General features: G+C 42.1%; 1 protein-coding gene and 1 long non-coding RNA gene across 2 annotated transcripts; one reads left to right on the top strand and one right to left on the bottom strand.

The window, feature by feature from the left end:
- The first annotated feature begins 957 nt into the window (after positions 1-957).
- On the top strand, positions 958-9540 carry LOC140847795 (uncharacterized). The gene is made up of 3 exons (XR_012127992.1): positions 958-1012; positions 8111-8262; positions 9467-9540. It is a non-coding gene; the product is annotated as an uncharacterized lncRNA (long non-coding RNA).
- GARIN3 (golgi associated RAB2 interactor family member 3) lies at positions 6963-9568 on the bottom strand. Its single transcript, XM_017644690.3, has 2 exons — positions 8951-9568; positions 6963-8223 (listed from the first exon to the last, which is right to left on the bottom strand). Exons 1-2 carry the CDS (start codon positions 9566-9568, stop codon positions 7057-7059), a joined length of 1785 nt encoding a protein of 594 aa, XP_017500179.3. The 3' UTR covers positions 6963-7056.
- Between the last annotated feature and the right edge of the window lie 4878 nt (positions 9569-14446).

Below are 14446 nucleotides of genomic sequence, written 5' to 3' on the forward strand. Positions count from 1 at the left end.
GTTTTTTAATTTTAAGTTTTACATTTAGGTCTACAATTCTTTGAATTAATTTTTATATATTGTATGAAATGAACTGAAATTTGCCTCTTTTTTTTTTTGCCTGTGGCAGTCCAATTGTTTCAGCACCATATTATCCCTTGATTTTGATTCCGTTAGTCTTACTACCTCTGTCATTGGTAGACAGGTTCATAAATATTAATTTTTATTAGTCAAGTATATTGTATCTCTACTTATTAATCAGCCCAGGCAGAAATAATGGAAGCTAGCAAATTAAATTTTTCATCTCCAGTCCCTGCTTCTTCCCATCATGATTTTTGTCAGCTATTACATACTGTTAGCAATGCCCTTTGGGTGAGAGGCATCATCAATGCATTGTTCCCTCCAGTCTGTTGTGTAGTTTCAATTCCTAATGACTATTTTTGCTATTGTTTCATGGGTACTAATGACCTTGTCACTAACAACAATCTCAACCACCCAGATCTGTGAGCAGCCAGTGGCAAGGCAGGATGCACCGTTTGCTTTGTGTATGCCTTTCAGTAGCAGCAGGGGGCAGCAGTAACCCTGGGAACTATCTCCAGTTTAGACTATTTTATAACAAAGTTGGGTCCCAGGTATGAGGCCCCACTGAGGGACAACATCAGTTACCTCTTGCAGGTAGCGTCACAGTGTTGATTATTACAACTATAGAAGTTTTGAATAGGTAGACGATAGACTGGTTCCTTCCACTTTATTCTTCTCTTACATAGTATTTTAACTATTCTAGCTCCTTTCCCTTTCCATATAAATTTTAGAATAACCTTATCTAAATCTACAAGATATCTTGCTGGGATTTTGATAGGAATTGTATTTATTTGTATACCAATTTGGAAGAAAAAAACAATTTTTACCATGTGGAGACTTCCAATCCATGAACCTTATATGTCTCTCCATTTACTTGGTTCTTTGATTTCTTTCCTCAGCCTTGTGCAGTTTGCAGCATATAAGTCCTGTACAAGTTTTTGCAGACTTGCATGTAAGTGTTTATTTATTTATTTTTCTTACTGTAAATGGTATTGTATTTCAAATTTTGGTGTGCATGAGTTCATTGCTCATATATGATATATAGAAATACAATTGATTTTGTATTTGCAAACTTGAACTAACTTATTAGTTCTAGGAACTGTTTTGTAGATTGCCTGAAATTTTCAACATAGATAGTCATGCTCCAAATAGGAACCGTTTCATTTCTTCCTTTCTGATCTGTACGTTATTTATTTTTTTCTTGCCTATTGTACGACCTTTAACTTCCACCACTATATTGAATATGATTAGTGAGAGTAGACTTCCTTGCCTTGTTCCTGATTGTAGGAAGAAAGCATTCAATCTTTTACCACTATGTGTAATGTTAACTATAGGTTTTTTGTGCATGCTCTTTATCAAGTTAAAGAAGTTCCCTCTTTATTTATCTAAGAGTTTTTATCACGAATGGGTGTTACAATTTGTCACATACTTCTGCATCACTTTATCTGATCATGTGAATTTTTTCCTCTGTATCCTATTACTATAGTGGATTATATTGACTTTTGGATGTTGAATCAGTCTTCCATCTCTGGAATGAACTCCACTTGATCATGGTGTAAAATTCTTTCTACATACTAGTGAATTCTATTTGCTAATATTTTGTTAAAAATCTTTGTGCCTATATTCATGAGTGATAATGGTCTGTTGTTTTTATACTCTTTGATTTTGGTATCAGAATAACACTAACTGCATGAAATGAATATCCTAAAGAGTATTTTTATTGGGCATAGGATTTGGGGTTTTCCATTCTTTTCTTTCATCACTTGAAAAACATTATGCTACTTCTTTTCTGTCCTCCTTGATGTCTTATGAGAAACCTACTGTGATTCAAAGGCACCCCACAGGCTAAGGTGCCATTTTTCTCTGTCTGCTTTCAAGATTTTTTCCTTTGTTTTCAGAAGGTTAATTGTGATTTATCTTGGTGTGGATTTCTTTGGGTATTTCCTGTTCAGCTTTTTGAATCAGTAGGTTTATATCTTCTGCTGAATTTTGTAAGTTTTCAGTCATTTATTTATTCTAGTATTTCTTCAACCCTGCTCTTTCTCCTCTCCTTCCAAGGCTGGGATGACATGAATGTTAGATCGTTTGTTACAGTTCCACAGGTTCCCTAGACACTGTTTATTTTTTTTTTCCAGTGCATTTTCTGTGTTTGTCTTAGGTAGTTTTATTGTTACAGTCACTGATACTTCCCTCTTTCCTCTCCATTCTGCTGTTGAGCCCTAATTACTAAGGTTTCTCTTTTTCAGTTTTTGTATTTTCAGTTCCAAAATTTCTTTAATAAAGCTGTCTAATTTTTCATTTGTTTCAAGCATATCCCTAATTGCTTTTTCATTAGTGCTTTAAAACTATTGTAAGGTAATTCTAAGCTGCCATCCCGGTGTTACCATCTATTGACTTTCTTTCTTCATTCAATTTGGTATCTTCCTCTTTCCTGGTATGACAAGTGCCTTTTTGGCCAAAGTCTGGACATTTTGTATTATGTTAGGAGACTCTGGGTCCTATTTAAACTCCTTCTAGCAGACTTCCTCTGACACTACTCCAGCAAAGGACCTTAAGTCCAGGTGTCCCCCTTGGCCTCAGTCCACACCCTAGAGGTGGGGGCCTTTCATTATTTCTGGGCCAGAGTGAGATTTCCAGATCCCTGCACTGTCTCCAGTGACAAGGGAAGTGGTAGGGAGGGCTTCACTACCAGCTTGCTGGATAAAAGCTCCAGCACCCTGCCTGTCATTCTCTGACACCACCCAGTGGGAGTACTGGAGGCCTTTTCACAGCCCGTGAGGATGTTAGTCCAGACTCCCCAGTGGGCTCTTGCTTATATTGGGTGGGAAGCAGCATGGTTTTGTACTGTGATGTTTAGCTGGAGTAGTTATTGTCTAAAAGCCTTTTGTCTTTCTTGGCTGTCCTTTCCTTGTCCGTTGGCCAGAGAGAGGAGCTTTTGTTATGACTTATTTTCAGGATTGCCAGCTTCTTCAGCTCCAAGTCTGAGATATATATAAGTCACAAAGAAAACCTTAGGAACTCACCACAATGTTGTGCCTCGTTTCCTGAGGTCCATGACTGGTCTGTCTTCTTCTCTCCACCTTTCAGAGCCTTCTAGTGTTTATTTTTTATGTCCTAGGTCTTTAATTGTATGAATGAAAGGAATGGGGAAAAATATGTCTACTCCATCTTTCTGGAAGCATATGTCTAACCAGTCCATTGTTCACTAAGCAATAAATTATCAAGGCAAACAATGGAATATTGTTTCCTTCTTTTTCATATCGATAGGTTCTAAATTGTGTAAAATAGACATAATTTTTCAATAACTCTCTACTCCATTTTTAAATTATTTAAATTCAAAACTGTATAGAATGCATTATACCTTTCCTATCACCTACTCTTTCCACAAGGTTAGTAGAGGAAGTGACCACAGCACATTACACTAATAGTGTCAGACTGTTTTCTCCAAGAAGCAGATTCGAGATGTCGTTTTGTGAGAAGGGTGTTTGTGAAGGCCTGCCCTTAGGGCTAGCACCTGTGTGAGGAATGGACGCAGGTGCGCACGGAGGGAGAAGTCGAGCTGTGATGCAGGTCATGGGGAGCTCTTAAACTAGAACAGATTATGAGAGTTGTTCTGCCTTGGGCTAAGGTGGCCAGAGCTCCACACGCCACATCAGTCTTACTGTATGCTCTGCCAAGGGCATACCTTGATCCAGGGAGTTCTCTGAAGCCAAAGCAATTTCCAAACTCACTGTCAGGGGAAGGCTGACACTCCCCACAGCTGGGGCCAACTCCTTCCTACAAGGAATGTCTGCCCTACATAGATATTTCAAATGGAAAGGTGTCTTTCAAAACATCCTCTCCAATCCCCTCATTTTATAGAGCCTGTGGCAAAAGGCAGGAAGTGACATCAGGTCACGTATGAACAACGCTCTCCCTAAATATTCTTTTTATGGCAACCCTGATGCCCTTCATATTATGCAAATTTGATCAAGCCACTTGCCTTATTTCAGCAACCTTCCATCACTCTTAAGGTCTGAAGTCAAAATCGTTTACATGGACCTCAAAGTCTTGCATGGCCTGTCCCTTGCTGCATTTCCCAGCTTCACCCTCCCCCTGTCAGTCATGACACTGCCTTCAGTATTTTGAAGCAAACTGCTTCTTCTCACCACAACACATCTTTCCCGTGCCTGAAAGACCCCATTCAATCACTACAACCAAGATAAGATTGGTCTTATTTTGCCGTTGATGAAAGGTCCCTGTGTCATCTTTTGTGCGTATGTGTGTGCGCCAGACTTTAAGACACTGGTTAGCGATCAGCCATCCACTGCCTCGGTGCTCTTGCAGCAGCAGAAATGCTACTATGGTGATGAATATTGCTGTCAAAATACTGGCCTTTATCTGATAGGGTGTATTTACTTGATGCCCCAATTAATATCTCGCTCTGGAGGAAGAGGCCTATTGCTTTGAAATGCGCAGGTATTTATGCGTATGTCTCTTGATGAACTGTCTAGACAGAAACAGAAACGCAGAGAAAGTGCCTGACAGAGCACGTTGCACTGTGCAAGGATCCACTTCCGCTTTACGTCGGCGGCATGTGTATAATCTGTGGGTCTGCCCAGCTAACCCCCTGCTCGGTGGACAATCTAGGTTCATGTTAAAGAAGCTCTGTAGGGTGTGGGAGTGGGGGTGCCTAAGACAAGACTAAGAGAGGGACAAAAGATAAAGCCGTAGTGTACAGAATCATGAGTGTAAGCCATTTGTAGCTAGAAAAATTCAGACTTCAGCATAGTGTAAATTTGGTGCTTTGAATCAAAGTCTTTGGAAAGAGTTCCCCTTTATTTCTCTCTTCTACCCCATAATCTCTCATTCCCAGGAGTCTTCCCCAAACTCCCTCTGAGGTCTTTGAGAACATGCCTCTTTCTCTCCTTCAACCTGTACCCACTGCTTTAAGAGTCCGCTCCAAGCACACCCTGATCCCCAGCCTCTGTTGGTCTCCCTTATGTCAGAAATCACAAGCTGTGAGTTTCCAGCTGCCCACCAGAGCAGCGGGGAAGGGCTACCCCTGGCACTTGCAAGCCACCAGTCCTCCCACAGCACCTGGCTTTTCACCCCCTCTGCCTCTGCCACACACATTTGCTCTGAGGAGAAAGTCCCTGAGTTTTACTGGAAACCCATCTTCCATCTTATCAGACACTACGATCACAGAAAGAGTCACAAGGAATAGGCAGACGATCCCAGGCTCACACAAACACGTGCGGTTTTCAGAATAATTTTCTCAAATCCAACTGTTATCATCTGTTGTTAATAATTTAATGTTTTTCATAAACTTGTGAGAATTATTGACTTTTTAAAATTGAAAAGACAATGTGACTTCTTTTTTACAATGTGCATTTTTTAAGCTTGTAGTCTCTTTTCCAAGGTAGCATGATTTTTATTTTTGGAATTACTTTCCACATGCATACATAATTTGCGTAGTTCATTAACACACCACATTTTAGTTTATTCTATCATTTCTTCACGATATATCTAAGCCTTTTCTATGTTCCCGAATCCTTAGTTTTTATGTCACTTAGAATTTTAATTTCATGCTTACTGAAAGATATCTTTCAAACTTAGACATTTTGGCATCTATCTTGTGCATATATTAATAGGAAAACATAAATTAAATAAATTGGTTAAGGTATTTCTAAGGTGGTGACGGCCACTTGGCCGACAGCAGTTTAAAAACTGTCCTGACTTCACAGATGTTAAAATTAAAAAGGCAAAACATAAATTACTACAGACACAGCCCTTTGCTTAATAGATCAATCCCCCCTCTGTGGAAGCTCTCTGTGCACCTCTCCAGTCGTCCCCCCTCCCGCTCACCCTCTAGATGTCCACTACCCTGAATTTTGTGTTCTTTCCTTGCTTTTTTCCACACTTTTAGCAAGTATGTACCTCCAAACATACTGTTTGATCTTGTTGAACTGTACAAATGGGACTATGTCATATGTATTTTTCTGATTTCCTTTTATTATTCAACATTCTGTGAGATTCACCCACACTAACATGTAGTGCTGGCTGTTCATTTTCACTCTTGTATAATATGTGCTGTAGGCATATACCACAATATAGCAATTCTCCTTTTTAATGAGCATTTGGGCTGTTTGCAGCGTTTTGCCACTACAAATCATTTTACTATAAACATTCTCCTAGTTGTCTCCTGGCAAGCGTATGTGAGCGTTTCTCCAGAGGATATCCCCAGGAGGAAGAATCGTTAAGATTAGATTGCAGTGGGCAAAACCCTTTTTTGCAAAGTGCCAGATAGTAAATATTTTAGACTTTGCAGGCCATACGGTCTCTGTGGCAACTACTCAATTCTGTCATTTTAATGTGAAAGCAGCCATAGGCAATGTATAAATGAATGGCTGTGGCTACATTCCAATAAAACTTTATTCACAAAAGCCATGCAGTTGGCAAGATTTGGCCCTCAGGTTGCCAATTCCTGATCTGGATGATAAAATTCTCTATTCTGATTGCCTACAAATGCTGCTCTACCACCTTTCCTCCCCTAATTATTCCCTGAGGATACGTGAGTCCTGTCTTCACTTAGTCCACGGACTGGACTGGATGTTCATAGTCAGGGACCTTCAGGGAGAAGTGGAAGGAGGGCATGGGACACGGCAGTGGTGATTCTTCCCAGCTTATAGTCTGGGACTTGCAGCCATAGTCTTGGGGAAACAAAAGGAAGAAAGGGGGTTGAGGCAAGGCAGGGAGCTCATATTATCTCTGCCAGGCATGGGAGGGAGGCAGGGTTCTGCCTGACTGAAGGCTGGGCTCTCAGGCTACAGCATGCTTCATGTCACAGAAGCCACTGTGAGGTCACTATCAGACCAGGGGACGTAAAAAGTCAAACAGAAGATAGCATCTCTTGTGCAGTTGCATGATTTCCTTTATTAAAGAAAGTTGGAATTGACTGTCTTGGGATACTTCCCTGAAGTGGGGTCTCTTGCTCCCTCCCGCCCTGGCCCCTAGTCAAAGGGACTTGGCTTCCATGACTATCGTCTCCATCATCTCAGAGGTCACCGTGCCGCAGATGCCCAGATCCTGGCTGCCCGGGGCTTTCTCCACCTTGGCCTCCACTTGGTGCTTCTCAACCGTCTTAGCCACAAAGTCGACATCTCTGCTCTGGGTGGTGACCATTGTTTTTGAACCCAGAATGACTCTGAAGCTCCTGAAGAAAGAGCCAAACCTATAGCATTTCTTACTTAAGGAATCTGAGCTGGTTGCAGATATGCTCTTCCCCCGTTTGTGAGCTGTCCTGGGCTCTTTTGTGGCGGAGCTGTGGCTGGAACTCTTGTGAGAGCTGTGTCCTCTGCCCCTGACACTGTCCTGCCCTTTCTCTTTCTTGTCATCTTTTTTGTTTCCATGGCCAGAAGAGGACTGGTGGGAGGATGATTTCCGGGTTGACTTGTGCCCTCTTCTCCTGTGGTGACTTTCACCTGTCATGCCGTGACAAGAACTTTTCCTGCTGGAAGGTCTGTCCGTCTTTTCTCGTCTTTTCTTTTTTCCCATCCGGATTTTGGTAGTGGGCTGGCTGACCTTCTGGCTTCCATCCTGCTCACACATGTAGCCTTCACTCTGCAAGGTCGAGATGAGGGGTCCTGTCCCTGGGCATTTGGGTCTTCCTGCAGCAGGCTTGCTGTATGCCACTGCACCTGCAAATACCACATCCATGCTGCTCCCTGGGGAGACACTCGTGGCCGCGGGCATGATCACAGAAGTGGCTATGGAGGAGGTGATTACGGCACCCTCCAAGACCACATTGGTGCATTCTGAGGAGAGGTTGACAGCACCTGCAATGGCCTTGTTGGATCCAATGTCTCCCAGACACTTGCTGGTGGCTCCCGCCAGAGTTGCACTCGGCTGGCCGGCACCTGCAGTCTCGCAGGTGGCAAGGCTTATGGCGCCTGCCTCAGCACTCGCTGCTGTTCCTGCCGCTGCCATGCAGGCAGCTACTCCACCTGCTAGGCCTTCGGCAGCGCCTGCCGTTTTCATGGCTACAGGTTCACTGGTTTTTTTGTGGCAGGCATGATGCAATCCCTCTCTCCCAGCATAAGCGGAAAAGGTGGCTCCGGACACCTTATGGGACTTGTGACACCCAATCACATCTTGATATATTTCTCCATGGAGCTCCACAGTCTATGCCAAGGGGAGGAGAAACAGTTGAGATGAAAACAGGTAAGATAAACATGAGACCAAACTGTCTGCTCCCCTCTCCTGATGGAGCTGAGCAACTCATGGGCTTATAATTAGAAGAATCTTTGAAATCATCAAGTCTAAGCTCCTATTTGTTGCAATGTTCCATCTACAGCACCCCTGTCAAGTGGTCGCTCAGTTTTACATGAACAGTCCCAGCACCAGGGAAAGCACTGATACAATTCCCCATCCTTGTATACTTTTATTTTACTGGTGGCTGCCAAAACAAATTGTACATGTGCAGACACACACAAGAGCTGTACTGATTTTCATCAGCACATTATCACCACGGGGAGACAGAAGGAAGGAAAGACTTCCCAATGTTGACATGTTCCATGACTGATGAAACAGCCTGGGATGGGAAAAATGTTCAAGAGGAGATTGGGCAAGCAGGATGCTGCAGAAGGGAACACAGCCCTGGGGCTGAAACCAGAGGAGCTGATACCTAAATGCCCTCTGAAATTAGGCCTTGGGGGAAAATTTGGAGAAGTACTTGGAACCTCTCAGTATGTTAAGTCCCATTGTGGTGGCTCATTTGGCCCTGAGCCTTTTCAAATGGGATGTATTTGCAGGTGAGAGCCTCCGAGAACACCAAAGGCTTTGTAGGACTAGCTGAGCTGCTCTCCCCAAGCACCCTGCCCCGTTTTCCTGAGTCTCAGGAGATGCTTACCATTAGGCTTTTGTCATTCTCTATTGTTGTTGCATCCACAGATTGTAGTATTGGGGTACTACTGTAACTCTCCAGGGATGGCCTCAGGAGGTAAACAAGTTTTTCCCAGTAGCCAAACAGGTCTTTTCGTGCATCCAAAGAGGGATACAGCTGCAGATAAAAAGTACGGCCAGTGGCAAGCTTTAGCCGCAGCTGCTGTTTCTCACGATCATGGGTAGAGATCTTGACAAATGTCAAGGGAAGCAGCCTGGTGAGCTCTAGGGTCTTCTCGGGCTTGAGACCTCTCCCCTTGGCGGGCAGGGCATGTCTGACACAATCTTCGCAGGCTTTGGTTGGTCGGGCGAGCAGCATGACGTCAGGTAAGGGGAGGACAGGGCTGGTGGACACGATGCCTACAGTCACCATTTGGACATGATTGTGTACATCAATCATCTCTCCTTTTTTGCTGATTTGTATGAAGTTACTCTCAAACATTGGTGTGTACCTGAAAATGTCATACTCTCCTCCCTTGTACAGCTGTCTTTGCAGGTCCCCCATGGAGATATTGAACATGTCCATTGAATGGTAGCTGTGGGCCGTGTAACAAGGTAAATATTCACTCTTCATGGTTCTCTTCATTCAAGACAGCTCCTGCAGCCACAAATTGAGTTCCTGAGAGAGAGAGAGAATGAAAGCAACTGCCCATCTCCCTGCAGGGCTTTGCTGAAATCTCCTCTCACCACCACCTTATCCTCCACAGTCCTTTGTGACCTGTCACCATCACATACCCCTTTGTCCCAGCCTCCATGCTGTCACCCCAGGGCGGGGCCACCAGCCCCCCTCAAAACAAACCACCACCTTCCAAGGGAACAGAATTACCCTGCCACCCTGTAGGCTGGATGTTCTTTCTAATCAAAATGTTGGGACGCATCATTTATAAAACCAGTCTGCTTTTGTACATATATGGATTGTGTCCATTTTTTTTGTCGTTGTTACAGATATCCCTGCAATGATCATCTCCCTAAAAACATATTTCTGCTTCTGCTGAATTATATCCTGGGGATAAAATCCTGGAAGTGGATCGTGTGCTTGCTGTCACGGTTGTAGCCCATGTCCCCAGTGGGTAGCACAGTACTGGCAGGACCTCAGAAGTAGTGTTGAATGAATGGCTGAAGGGGTCAACTGTCAGAATCAGAGTCCCATTTATTTAGTGGTTTCTAAGGTATTGAGGACTTTCTCACCCATTGCCTCATTTGAAAGATGCTAGTTTTTAAAACCATTTCATTTCAAGGTAAGAAACTGAGGCTCAGGATGATCTTGCTCAGAGTCAGAATTCAGACCCGGATTCTATCCCAGGTTTGTGACTCAGGTCAGGGCTTTACTCTGCCTCAAGCTGCATGGCTCACCACTAGACTCTCATTCCGCACCAAATACCGAACTGTTTGTGCTTAGCCATATGCGTGGGGACTTACTGGGGACCACAGGAATTCATGGAGGTCTTGAATCACAATAGGATTTCCCACAAGGGTATATGCCTGCTGCTTCACTCTTGATATCTACCTGATAAACCACTGACGTTTCCTTTCTTTGAAAGGCTCTTCAGAGAAATTATGGCAAAGATACCTTTTAGGAGTTTTTTTTTCTTTGCACACGGTGTTGAATCCAAATTCCCCCTCCTCCAGTTAGAAGATTACTTCTGAAATAAAAATACGTCCCCCAAACTTAATGATTACTATGTGGAGGTCTTGAAATAAACTTCAACCCCAAAACGCTCTTTTTTCTGTATCCCTAGTGCCTATGCAGTACCTGGCACATTGCAGCTTTTTAATAAATATGAACTCACTTGTGCCCAGTGAGATTCAGTCTTCCATTTATTTACTCAAAAAAGTCTATTGAGCAAGTACTATTTTAAGGACCAGTTAGAAAATGGAAGTGTAAAGGTGAAGTCTCTACCTCTGAAGAGCTAAAATATTTTTTTCTGAAGATGTTAAATGACTTCTTCAAAAAGCAGAACAAAGTGGCTTACCTTCCATTATAAGGAGATAATCTCCAAAAGTTAACATTTTGGGTTTAAAAGTAAGAAGTTGGGTTTTTCTATATTATACTCAACTATATATTCATCTTGTAAGTCCTTTTCTGAGGAATTATTAATAATGAGAGAGACCATAATCATATTTTTTATTGAGAACTTACTATATGCCAGGCATGGTGGTAGCCACTTTACATTCTTTTAAAAATTTAATCTACATACAACAGTCCTGCAAAATGTAGGTGCAACTACTGTCCTTGTTTTATAGAGGAGTCAATCAAGGAAGGCTCAGAGAAGTTAAGCAACTTCATCAAGGTCACAAGAGACTAAATGCATATGGAAGATTGCAAATGTGGCAGTAAACTATACTAGATGGGATCACACAAATAGAACACAGACATACTTGTACTGTACAGCACAAATTCATCTGTTCATTTAACTAATACTGCGAAGTGCCTACTTTGTGCCAGGCCCTGTTCTAGGTGGTAGGAATACATCAGTGGACGTGCAAACATCTTCATTCTCATGGAGCTTGTAGAGAGACAATAAATGAGTAAAATATGTGAAACGTCCAATGCTCATATACGCAATGCAGAAAGATAGAGGAGGCTAAGTGGGGTGGGAGTATGTGTGGGGGAGAGGTTGCCGTAGGTGGTGATGAAGGAAGTGACCTTTGAGCGGAGGCCTGGAGGAGGTCAGGGAGAAAGTCATGCAAACATTTGGGGAAGTTTCTCAAGATCAGAGGGAATAGCAAGGGCCAGATCCTGAGGCAGGAGCATGCCTGGTGTCTTAAAGGAGCACTGAGGGGGCTACAGTAACCATGGCAGAATGAGGGAGAGTGGATGAGGCCTGGAGGCAACTGTGGTAATGGTAGGGGAGTAAGACGTAAGATGGACCTTGTACGACGTGGTGATGTCTTTGGCTTGGCTCCAAATGGGAGGTGATCTGACCTACGTACACAGAGGCTCATCCCGGCTGCCACGTTGAGAAGAGATCATGGAGATGCAGAGGACGGAAGCAGAGACCAGATGGCTCCTGCTGGAGATGCTGGTGGGTGCGACTGTGTGTGGGAGCAGCAAAAGTGGTGAGAAGTAATCATGTTTTGCCTGAGGCAAGTATTATTGATGTTGAACAATTTTCAATAAATATCAGTAAGTAAATAAAGCAAGTTGCAAAATAGCATACATGATATGCTGGATTTTTTTAATAGAAAAAATTTTAATGTGTGTGTGTGTGTGTGTGTGTGTGTGTGTGTGTGTGTGTGTATGAAAGGCTGCACAAGAAATTGGTGACAGGAGAACCTTGGGGCAGCTTGTGGCAAAGGAACGTGGTGGGGTGGAGACTTAGCTTCCTAGGGCATTCTCTTTTATATCTTTCAGATTTTGTTCCATTGCATATACAGTATTTACACAAAAATAAAGAATACTTTAAGTTTATAGATTTATAAAAATGTTATGCCAGTAAAATTATACTCTTAGAATATTCATTGATTCAAGCTTTGATATATAAAAGAAGTAAATAAATAGCATTATCCAAACTTAATTCTCTGGCACAAAATTTCAGAATTTGAGAACCAAACTACAAAATATCATTCAAAATTTATTTTCTGATTTTTCTTTAAGACCTCTCAAAAACTTACTCTCTCCTCCCCTAATTTAAAAAGTCTGAAACACCCCCTATCAGAAAAAACTGGAGATGGTAAGTCAAGATGTATTTATTAATTGGCCACTCTGTGCCCATCACTGTGCTAAGAACACTTTCAGGCGGTCAAAATATTTGTTTGAAAAATGTTTAAACTTGACTCTCATACAAATATAGAATGAAAACACGTTAAAGATTTAATTCACTCATGAATGAGGGAACTAGCAGGATGGTAAAACCAGTCTGAAGGAGGGTCAGAGGAAGAGTCATTGGCACTGGGGAAAGAACGTTGGGTTAACGTTACAGGTGAATACAGAGGTTCAATGTCTATAGGGCAGTAAAATCATGATCTTTGGGATTATATGTTCTACCAAACAAATCATCTGCAACTCTTCTAAGTGAAAATCTGTAAATTGTTAACAGTATTTCAAAGTCTGAGACTTTAATTGAGACTTCTTGGTGTGCTGAAAATGTCCTACAGGTGCATTGTGATAGTGACACAACTCTGTGAATAAACCAAAAACCACGCACGCTTGCAATGCATGGACTTGATGGCATGTGAAATGTATCTCAACAAAGCTGTTGAAATAGTAGATAGCAATACTTCAGTTCTAACTTACTGATCCAATCCCATTGTCTTTCTTCCCTTCTCTTAGACACTTAGATAATCGTGAAGTCGGCATGTTAAGGCTCCAAGATGATAGTCTGCTTTAAGTTTTTTTTACAAGGAAAGTACATATCTGCTTTACAATTTTTTTATTTGCAAGTTTTGGGTAATTTTTCTTAACAAGGAATATAGCAAGGCATGTGTAATCCATGACCCTAATTTTAGAAAGTTTGCAGTCTCCTAGGAGAACACATTGAAACATCAGAAGCCAAAACAGGAGGACAATGAAATACAAGATAGAGTAACAGTGAATGAGTGGAATGAATAGTGGACCTCATAGTACCAATTGCAATATTTAAAAACCAAAAACAATTGTTTTGTAAGAAGAAAAACTGCCCAAACCACATTCTAAAGATAGTTTTCTATACATTTTTAATTGGCGTAAGATAGAAGAGGTGTGTAAAGTGAAAGCACAAAACACTGTATATGCTATACTGAGTATATGTAGACAAGCAAGATTATAGATAGTTGAAGTATGCGTATTTATCATGGGAAGAGGCTTCAAGTCAATAACTTTTGTTCCTCACCTATTATTTTGACAGGCAAGGCAAGCAGACAGCTATATATAGACTTTTCAATGAATATGCCCCTGCCAGGGCACTGTCAGCTAGGCAGGATGTGAGGGTGGGGAGATTTCCATACTGTACACAGTATGTATCTGCTGGGTAAATCCCCAGGCCTGAAATACAATCCACTGTACTTTAATGTCAATGCTGCAAAACCAGAGAGCGTGGGGTGAGCTGTGGCTGGCCTTAGGCTCCTAGGACTTCAGGAAGCCAACCTGATTTCTGCCCTACCTTTTGGTTGTTAGAGAAAGATACAGCCACCCACCTAGACTCTTCCCCAGAGGGCCACTATGCAAATCAGTTTGCTTTTGCCTTGGTTTTAAAAAGTGAGCTGATGCACAAAATAAGCCAGACAGGTGTTCTAAATTTTATTTCTCAGTATTATGATCTGACCAGTGTCACTTCTTGTCCCCTTCTACCTTCTTTCTGCATCCTTCTTTCTTCTGTCCTGCTCATCAATACTAAGCCCCACTCCAAATTTCCGCCATGCTTGTGACAGTCTTAATGACTGTTTACCCTCTTTCAGCTTCCAATTTTGCTATTTATAAGTCATGAGGTTCCCACCTCAGTTTATATATTTATTTCTGTGGTGTTACACTGAAGAAGCTTGTAAT

This window comes from Manis javanica, chromosome 1, assembly GCF_040802235.1.
Source record: "Manis javanica isolate MJ-LG chromosome 1, MJ_LKY, whole genome shotgun sequence".
In the NCBI taxonomy this organism is placed as follows: Eukaryota; Metazoa; Chordata; class Mammalia; order Pholidota; family Manidae; genus Manis; species Manis javanica.

Excerpts from the sequence above, each read along its gene's own strand:
- GARIN3 (XM_017644690.3), bottom strand. The coding sequence starts at position 9,568 with ATGAAGAGAACCATGAAGAGTGAATATTTACCTTGTTACACGGCCCAC. Across the intron at positions 8,224-8,950 it reads AGAATGACAAAAGCCTAATG|ACTGTGGAGCTCCATGGAGA; the intron begins GTAAGCATCTCC and ends CCCTTGGCATAG.